This window comes from Cicer arietinum, chromosome 3, assembly GCF_000331145.2.
Source record: "Cicer arietinum cultivar CDC Frontier isolate Library 1 chromosome 3, Cicar.CDCFrontier_v2.0, whole genome shotgun sequence".
NCBI lineage: Eukaryota > Viridiplantae > Streptophyta > Magnoliopsida > Fabales > Fabaceae > Cicer > Cicer arietinum.
The window spans coordinates 4510694-4521070 of NC_021162.2; the positions used below are offsets into that span (position 1 = coordinate 4510694).

Genomic DNA, 10377 nt, shown 5'->3' on the forward strand with positions numbered 1-10377 from the left:
ATAATAAAAGAACGCAAGTAAAATCATTAAAAATATTAAGTTCTTGTCTTAGTTTAAATCTAAAATTAAATGATTTATTTATGATTTTAATCAATCGTTTAAGCAACCTTTGGTATGTTTGTGGCGTGTCTTTGTGAGACCGTGCTAGTGGTTGAGGCATTTTATTCTTCCATTGATTTTGGTTTTGGTTTTCCTTAGCATATCATACTTTGGATATTGAATATAATTTAGTTGTTGTTTCTTAAACTGTATAATTTGTTTGTTTCAATTTTATAATATCTATGGTATCAAAATTTGTTTAAATTTTAAGTTATAACAAGAAAATAACAGACTCTTCAAGAAAACAATTATCTATATTATTTAAAACAATAAAAATACTTATAGTATTGTCAAAATTTTATCAAATCAAATTTGGTCACCGCATTTTGAACACACTTTAAAACATTATATTTTTTATATTGGTATATTGTTTTTTTAAAAGATGAGTTATTTATTATATAAAATGGAATGAAATTGCAAATAACATAATTTAAATAAAGAAAAATTTTAAAATAAAAATTTAACCAAAGTTTGGAACCCCTTAATATATAAGTTTAGATAACTTTGTCAAAAAAAAAATAGTATACATAACTTGATTAACATAACCTACATTCGCTTCCCATTCTTCCTCATTTTCATTTATTTTAAATGTGAAATTGGCATTGCAAGTGTGTGCTCAATTTCAGTATTCTATTGTATCAACAACAAAAAGTGTGAATTTTCTTATTCCTTGGCCCAATTGATAAACTTGTTTAAATTATTATCCCCTTCTCCTTTGTTCTTCACTACCATTTCCATTAATTTCAAACATCTCTCTTTTATTTCCTCATCTTCAAGTAATTCATCCACCTTCTTCTTTATCTCTTCCTTTGTTATTAATCCATTTTCATCTTTTTCAAATCCCAATCCAACCTTCCACACATCACAAATATATGTCTTGTTCATTAGTTGATCACTAAAGAATGGCCAACACAACATAGGCACCCCATTACACACACTTTCTATAGTAGAATTCCAACCACAATGTGTAATGAAACATGCTATTGAAGGGTGGCACAAAATCTTCTTTTGTGGTGACCAATCAATAATTTTACCTTGATTACCTTTTAATTCATTTGGGTGTGAATTTTTTACCTCATTATCACCCTTATCTTTACGTACAACCCAAAGATAAGGCCTTTTAAGGAGATCAAGCCCATGAGCTAGTTCTATGAATTGGTTTGGCCCAATTGATATCAAACTACCAAATGAAACATATATGATAGACTTAGGTGGATATTGGTCTAACCATTCAAGACATGTTTCATCTTCTTGCCATAAAGAACCCATAATGTTATGTTCATTTCCCATTAATGGGCCAATTGGTAGGAACTTTGGTGATAAGGAAATTGCTTCAGCCTCAAGATCCATACTAGTGTTACAAAGCCACCACTCTCCTAAATTCATATTTTGCATCTCTTTCATCATATGAAGGAAGAAGAAGGCATTATGTAAGTTATACCATGGCATGGCAGCTGCTTCCATCATAGGCAAATTTGTTGAAAGTTGAATTTCCTCTTTCTTTGGAAGTCCTGAAATTTCAAAAGGAAATTATCAAGTACTTATAGTTAGTGTCAACAAGTGCGCATAAATGGATTGTGTACGGTGGCACATTCACTCTAGTGCAGATCAAGATTATTCGATGTTGATCAAACAGTTTAAATTTCAACATCATGTTTTGGACTTAATTTGCAAAGTTATGATACAAGTAGATCGATTAAAATCAAATTGCTTAGTTCACATGACTACTAGGCTATCGAAATTACAAAACAAGTGATTGCATTAACGATTTTTTTAAGAAAATATCCCTAATTATTTTCCTTAAATATCAATAAATATTGTAAATAAATCAATTTTATCTCTTTAATGGTAAATTTGGAAAAGCAATACCATTTATAACCAAATTAAATATTAATACTAATTTTTTTAATTTATGTGATTTAATCAATGAGTTCCAACATTTAGAGACAAATGTAGTAAAAGTTCTAAGGAAGCTAGATGACAAATTAATTCATGCTTAGTAAAGTATTGAGGAATTTCAAATCCATTAATTGGACCATATGCAACATATAATTGAATGAAACACATAATAAATACAACTAAAGGATCGAGATAAAAGGATTTGAATCCTCTACGACTGTTGTATGGTGCAAAAGTTGTGAAAACTATTAGATTAAGTGGAAGTTTTTTTAACAATTGATGTACTATACAACACTTGTAAATGATCCAATTACCACATAAAAGATTAAAATCGGGTCCATGGTGACGGAAATATATGGTAGATGAGCAAAAATATTTCTTACCATTTTGCGAATCTATAATTCCTTCCTCAACAAGGCTCTCCATGGAGTTAAAAGAGACCAAACAAGTTGCTGAAGCTGGCCAGAAAAGAGCCCCTTTAATTCCCAATTGGTGTGCAACTTCCAAGGCCCATCCCATATTTTTAGTGACAATAATACAAGAAATCTTATTGTCACAATTAATATTATTTATCTCTTCTATGACCTTAGGAAGCATTGCACTCATAGTTGTTTTTGTGGACAAAATAACTTTGGCCACATCTTTTCTATCATCTTGAGGATTCACACCATCTGGGAGAGACACTAAATTTATGTGTGATTCCATTATTTTCCCCTTCCCACCAATAATTGAAGTTGTCTTCATTTTATTGTAGTTTTCATCTGAAGTCAAGAAAGTGATTTTGCAACCATGTTTGGCCAAAATATGAGAAAATTGCATAAGGGGATTCATATGTCCTAAAATTGGGTATGGGATTGCAAGAAAATGTGGATTTCCCATGATAGGGAAGCAGCTGGTAGAAATGGTCCAAATCTTGTGTATTTTATAATAAAAAATATTAGAACAATTTGTTCTAATATTTCTATCTATTTGTATTTACAACAATTATTAGAGGTTGTGTGGGTGGATTATTTATATCAATATTTTAATGTGGCGAAGTTCAATGTTTTAATTCAGGTCGACCAAATTAACTTGATGAACGGGCAATTATTAGAACACTACAAATATTTCGTCGTACTAGTAGTAAATGCAGAGGTTTTGTGTTATTTGTAATTTCGTCAATTTTGTTTGTCCTTTCGGTCCTTGTGTTTTGGTTTGATGTGTTGTGTGGTTTGTATGACTCGGGTTGACCGTTGACACATTAATTTTGATTTACTGCAGATACAATAAATGATTTTCGATTGTCAATGTTATTCTTCTAAACGCATTAATATTTTAAACACTTTAATTTTATTATATTTATAAGTATTTTGCTGTTTTATAGTAATATTATGAATATAAATTTGTTCTTATTTTTATCATTTTTTATTTTAGTGAGATTATAAATTGTATTGTTATTAATCGATTGTAATTTTTATCAATTTGAATAAATAAACGAATATTTTTTTTAATAGTAACAAACAATATATATAAGTTTTTTATTAGTGAGCCATCTAATATAATATCAGGCTATATTTTGTATCCGTAGATAAAATAATAAATAACACCAGAAATTCATATATACAATTACGAGATTATCCGAGATAAAATATATAATTTAATAATATTGATATTTTTCAATTGAATTATATTTTCATGTTATTAATTAGTTTAGAAAAAATATTATTTATTGAATTTAATTAATATACACAATTACTATAAAGATTTTTTTTGTACATTTTAATAACTGACCGTAGTAAAAAAATTACAACTAATCTTAAAAAAGTATCTTTGTAATATAGTACCTTTGTTTAATTATAATTTTTTGTCTTCTAACACAAATTTATAAAAAGTATCTTTTTAAACAATAAGAAATATACATAATAATTTTAAACAAAATTTATAATTAAATTTTTTGGGATATCACTGTACAAGTTTATTTACTATTTTATTTATAAATTTAAAAAATATTCTTTTTTAACAAAGACATAAGTATAAAGTGTACATTATGGTTTGATCGTGACTAATATATGTTGAAGAAGCTATTAGACATATAAGATGGATTCTTCTTCTCAACCAAGTTTTTTCTATATTCTTGCTCTCAACTAAGTTTTCTCTATATATAAGAATTAAATACCGTTGAACTTGTGACTCTTTGCTTAAAGTGTTTGAGTGACTTACATAATTAGATAGTATGTCCGATAAAATATTTATGATAGTCTAAGGCGAATTTTTAGATGATACATTTTAAAGCACATAATAGTAAAACTATCAAAATTATATTTTAAAATTTTTACAATATAAAATAATTTATTACATTAATAAAATTGATTTTGTGTAATATTTCTTTTTTAATTGATAATAAAGTCAATTGATTAAATATTAATTTAAAAATATTAAAATATAAGATATTTTTATTAAAAAATATCTAATCGAAAGTCTAATAGATGAATAAATGAGTTTTTTTATATCAATGCTAATCCAAATTGATAGAGGTACTATTTTGTCTCTCATTCTACTTTTTCAATGTACTCGAAATGTCAACCACAAGTCATGTTTCAATATATATGATCTGAAATAATGTGAATTTAAATCATGTTTCAACATATAGGGTCTCAAATAATGTGCACGTACAAGCCATGTGTCAACATATATAAGGTCATAAATATATATATTTAGACACTTTTATCCTTTAAGCAAACTTTTCAAAATGAGATCCAAACTCATTGAATATACTATCAAAGTTGGATTAAGAATTACAATGTGGGAATTGAACCCAAAGGTGACTATTAAAGTTGTATTAGAGTTTCACTTTCAAAGTTTACATATTGTTAGACGTATATATGTGTTTAGAGTTGTAGGCATATTCATCTATTTAGTTAGTTTTTGAGTTTGAGATTAAAAGTGAATTTAACAAGTTCAAACAAGGGACCAACATATACTATTAATGAGTGTTAATTTTTTTTTTTGGAAAAACTAAAGAGATATATTAATAAACAATTCTAACTAAAAGTGTACCGAGAATATGATAATACAAAGAGCTTAGTATAGAAACAAGTAAGCAAAAATAAATTAGTGTTAAATACATGCGCAAACATCAAAGGACAACTAAGACTCAGAGAGAAAACGCTTAAGACAACATACAATGCATAGGTTAAAAGCATCATTGTGAAAAGTCACACAAAAGACTTTTGAATATATATTTGGGTTAGCACCACGATAAAAGTTTCATAGTATCTGTTAAAAATATATTTATGATATTTATATTTATTAGATATAATGTAAATAGAAATAATATCTCTCATATTTATTTTTGTATTTATTATCTTAAGTCTATATAAAATCGATTTTGTTGTGTAGTTCAGACACATGGTTTCACCATATGTGTCTCATTTTCTATTATTCAACATAGTATCTAGAGCCTATTAAGAGAGACAACCTTATACCGTGATTACTCCGGGACCCACTGTCCTTTGGTGAGATTTTTTTCGGTAAACCATGTCTCAATTTCGATCTACCCCTTTTTTGTCACTTTTCGTTTATTTTTCAATAAATGAGTCGCAATAGTGTTCATCGCACGACACTGTTCATCGCGCGTGGTACTGTACATCGTAAAAATAAAAAATAAATCTCCTGTCACTGTTTCGCTGCTGGTTTAAGGCAATTGCTTATTGATTATGATTATTTATGAAGATTTTCTTCAGTGGGTAGAGTATTGTAAGAACTCGAGTTCCGCTATTTCGGTCGCACAAAGTGGTCATTCACCTGTTTGCATCTCACCTTCTCATAGCCCATGGATTCTCGATTCTGGTGCATCTGACAACTTCTTGTTATTTACCTAGGATAGTCTCAGCCAATAGTTCCCAAACACAGTCTCAAGGGATTAACACTATCAAAATCCTCCCTACTCTGTTAGTTACATTTGTCCTTTATGTGTCTAGATGTCTATATAATTTAATTTCTATCAGTCGATTGACTCGTTCTCATGATTGTGTTGTCACATTTACTAATTTCAATGTTACTTTGCAAGATCGAATATTAGGACGACAAATTGGTGTCAAATGTGAGTCTAATGACCTTTATTATCTCTCAAACTCATCAACGATATGCCCTACCACATATTCTCCTCTTACTATATTTGCTTAGTTAGGTCATCCAGTCTTCACCAACTTCAACAGTTAGTACCTAATCTAACCAAATTATCTAGCTTAAATTGTGAGTCATGTCAGTTAGAGAAACACACTCGTAGTCAGTTCCCCGATCGAGCTAATAAACGAGCTTTGTCCCTGTTTGTTTTAGTTCACTCAGATGTTTGTAGTCCTTCTCGTACTGTTTCCACTCTTGAGTTTAGATATTTTGTTACCTTTATCGATGATTTTTCCCGTTGTACATGAATATTTTTAATGAAAAATAGGTATGAATTATTTTCTATTTTTGAACAATTTTATAAGGAAATTAAAATTCAATTTGGTGTATTCATTCACACTTTGCGCAGTGATAATGCATGTGAATATTTGTCCCATCAATTTCAAAACTTTATGACCTCTAACGGTATTCTTCATCAAACATCATGTGTTTATACACTTCAACAAAATGGGATAACCGAACGCAAAAATTGACATCTTATTGAAACCACTCATACTATTCTTCTTCATGGTAATGTACCATCTCGCTTTTCGGGCGATGATGTTCTAACGGTGTGCTATTTTATAAGTTGCATGCATTCGTCTGTTCTTGATAACAAAGTCCCTCACTCGATCATCTTCCCTCGTACCCCTCTTCACTCACTTCCTCCTTGTGTCTTCGGGTCTACATGTTTGTTGACAATCTCACTCCTGTTCTTGACAAACTTTCAGCTCGATCATTAAAATATGTCTTTATTGGTTATCATCGGTCCCAAAAAGGTTATCGTTTTTATTCTCCTACTCTTCACCAATATCTCATATCAGTTGATGTCACATTTTTTGAGTATGTTACATGCTGTGAGTCGCTTCCTGACCCTTTGTCTGCAACTATTCCTGTGGACCTACCAGAATTTTTTTCACCTTCTCTTTTACCACCGGAGCCTATTATGTATGTCTCATGTAACACCCTAATTTTTATAATAAACTATTTTATTAATGAAATAAGATTTTAAATAATTAAGTTGGTGCTAAAATTATTTTTAGAATATATATTGATTAATTTTAGAATTAATTTTCTTTATATGATATTTTAGTCTTGTACATATTAGATTAATTGAGTGATATAAATATCTAATATTATATTTTACATAGTTGATGAGATAATCGTGATTCCAGTTTGTGTTTGAGATAACGGTCTTAATGGAGTATCATAGGCTCATGAGGGGAGAAAATAAATATTGAGAATTTGTGAAGTGGATGTTATTTTGTCATCATATAGGTAGGGCCTGACAAGCCTAGTGATTATGAGGAAGTACAACTGAATGAGTTTGATTATGGCGGTCTGCTATTGAGCCTTAAGACAAAATTGTTAGACCTTTGAGGTATTTGGGTGGGGAATTTCTAGGTGACTTGGAGGTAGTACTCCAAATATCGGGAGCTACCATGCAACAAACGTTTACCTCGATTGTTCTGTATATGTGTCTCATGTTGAGTTGAGGGGATCTATGAGGACACAACCAATTTGAATTATCCGTCCACCAGGATGGTGGCATAGTATCAAGCCTCCTAGCCAAGTACTTCAGAGTTAGAATGGTACCACATTGTGCAGTAGAGTATAAGCTCATGCATAACATTGCATTTTCTTGTGATTGATATGTTTCAAAGTAATAATAATTTCTCTTAGATGTTTTGATGCATATTATAATGAGATAATTATTTTACTTGAGTGACTCTGATATTATAATATGGTACTAGTTGCTTAAATATTTTGATATAGCGTAATGTGATTACAATGCGGTCTTTTATGATTGTATGCGTGTTCTTCATACTTTTATTATACTATCAACATGATTTCAAAAATGATCTTCTTCGTTGTTTGTGTTTGACTGGTTTGGCCCTACGTTTGTGAAATCGAAATTATTACAAGTTAATGAGTCTTGAAGTTCAAGTTTGGGAGAAGTCCTGCTCTGATAGGTGATACCAGGAATGAGAGTCATAAGTTATATTTTTTTTATTTAATTAGAAAAAAATATTTGTATGAAAACCTTATTGTTTTATAATATGAAAAAGTTTAAAGTGTCCCATTTGAATTTTGAGAAGTGTGATATCCTAAATTTGTTTTAAAAGTTTTACTTTCTTGAAAATATATTTTCTTTATCTGCTGAGAATTAAGTTAAAAGTTCTTGTATAAATTAATATATATTATTTTGGGATTTAAGGTGTCACATCCCACTTGAGACACCTTTGGTGGCCTTTCCCATTGTCCCACTTAAGACTCCTCTTGTGGATCCTCCAATTGTTCAACTTCTTCAAACATACCATCGTCGTCAACCACAATCGATTGTACATGTCCTACACCCGTTATCGATACCAAGGTCATTCTAGACGCTCATTGGCCTCCACTTCCTCCTTTATCAGGTCCGACCCTTGATATTCCTATTGTTATTCGTAAAGGTGTACGTCCTACTCGTAACCTATCCCCTCATTACATTGGTTTGAGTTACCATCGTCTTTCTCCTTTGCATTATACTTGTTTATCTTGTTTGTGTTCCCTGTCTTCTATTTCTATTCCTAAATCTCCAGGTGAAGCTTTATCCCACCTAGAGTGGAGACAAGCAATGATTGATGAGATGTGTGCAATTCAGAGTAGTGATCTTGGGAATTGGTTCCTTTACAATATGGAAATTCTTTAGTAGGATGTCGTTGGCTTTATACGGTGAAATTTGGTCCTAATGGTAAGATTGATCGTTTTAAAGCTCGTTTGGTGGCAAAAGGGTACACTCAAATTTTTGGCCTCGATTACAATGATACTTTCTCCCCTGTGGCTAAGATGGCATCTATTAGACTACTCCTCTTTATTGCAACCATCACACTTTGTCTCTGCACCAACTGGACACTAAAAGTACTTTTTACCATGGTGACCTTGAAGAAGGAGTGTATATGGAGCAACCATCTAGGTTTGTTGCTTAAGGGGAGTCGTGTACCATGGTTTGTCGACTTCAAAGGTCTCTTTATGGTCTTAAACAATATCCTCGAGGTTGGTTTGGCAGATTTAGCACAATAATGCAACAATTTGGTATGATTCGAAGTGAAACTGATCATTCTCTTTTCTATTGTCACTCAACCCAATGGTGCATTTACTTGATTGTCTATGTAGATGATATTTTCATAACTGGTAGTGGTCAACAAAGCATACTCCAGTTGAAACAACATTTATTCATCAGTTTCAAACTACAGATCTTGGCAAGCTCCGCTACTTCTTGGGTATTGAGGTAGCCCAATCTAAATACAGGTTTATTGAATACCTAGACAGTTGACACTCATATGGATCCAAATGTTAAACTTCTACCTAATCATGGGGAGCGATTTTTATATTTAGGGAGATACATAAGATTGGTTGGTAAATTAAACTACCTCACAGTCACCCGTTCCAGGCATTTCTTTTGCAGTCAGTGTGGTAAGCAAATTCTTAAACTCTCCTTGTCAAGAACACTGGGATGATGTGATACGAATATTGAGATATTAAAGGTGCTCCAGGAAAATGTCTAATTTATGAAAACAGAGGACACATTCAGATAATTGGTTACTCATATGTTGATTGGGTATGATCACCCATTCATAGGCGATCCACTTTTGGGTATTGTGTACTTGTTGAAAGAAACTTAATATCTTGGAAGAGTAAGAAACAAAGTGTAGTTGCAAGATCTAGCATTGAAGCTGAATATAGGGCTATGGCATTAGTGACATGTGGGCTCATTTGGTTGAAATAGTAACTCAAAGAGCTTCAATTTTAAGAGGCAACACAAATGACATCAATTTGTGATAATCAAGCAGCATTGCACATTGCCTATAATCCAGTTTTTCATGAGATGACCCAACATATTGAGATAGATTATCATTTTGTAAGGGAGAAGATCGAATCAGAAGACATCACCACTAGCTTTGTTAATTCCAATGATCAATTGGCATATGTATTCACTAAGTCCATGAGAGGCCCTTGAATCAGTTGTATACGTAACAAAGCTTGGTGCATATGATTTATATGCTCCAGCTTGAGGGGGAGTGTTGAAAATATATTTATAATCTTTATATTTATTACATATCATGTAATTAGGAATAATATCTCCTATATTTATTTTTGTATTTACTGCCTTGAGCTTATGTAAAACTGACTTTGTTGTGTAGTTCAGACACACGGTTTCACCATATGTCTCTCATTTTCTCTTATTCAACAATA

The 10377-nt window shown here is 31.1% G+C and overlaps 1 protein-coding gene across 1 annotated transcript; it reads right to left on the reverse strand.

The window, feature by feature from the left end:
- Positions 1-544: 544 nt before the first annotated feature.
- On the reverse strand, positions 545-3014 carry LOC101497341 (UDP-glycosyltransferase 83A1). The gene is made up of 2 exons (XM_004489447.4): positions 2382-3014; positions 545-1610 (listed from the first exon to the last, which is right to left on the reverse strand). The coding sequence occupies exons 1-2, from the start codon at positions 2875-2877 to the stop codon at positions 763-765; spliced, it is 1344 nt and encodes a 447-aa protein (XP_004489504.1). The 5' UTR covers positions 2878-3014; the 3' UTR covers positions 545-762.
- Between the last annotated feature and the right edge of the window lie 7363 nt (positions 3015-10377).

Bases quoted from the DNA above. Each gene is read 5' to 3' on its own strand.
- LOC101497341 (XM_004489447.4), bottom strand. From the start codon at position 2,877: ATGGGAAATCCACATTTTCTTGCAATCCCATACCCAATTTTAGGACAT. The intron at 1,611-2,381 runs GTAAGAAATATT...TTGAAATTTCAG, and splicing joins AATTATAGATTCGCAAAATG to GACTTCCAAAGAAAGAGGAA.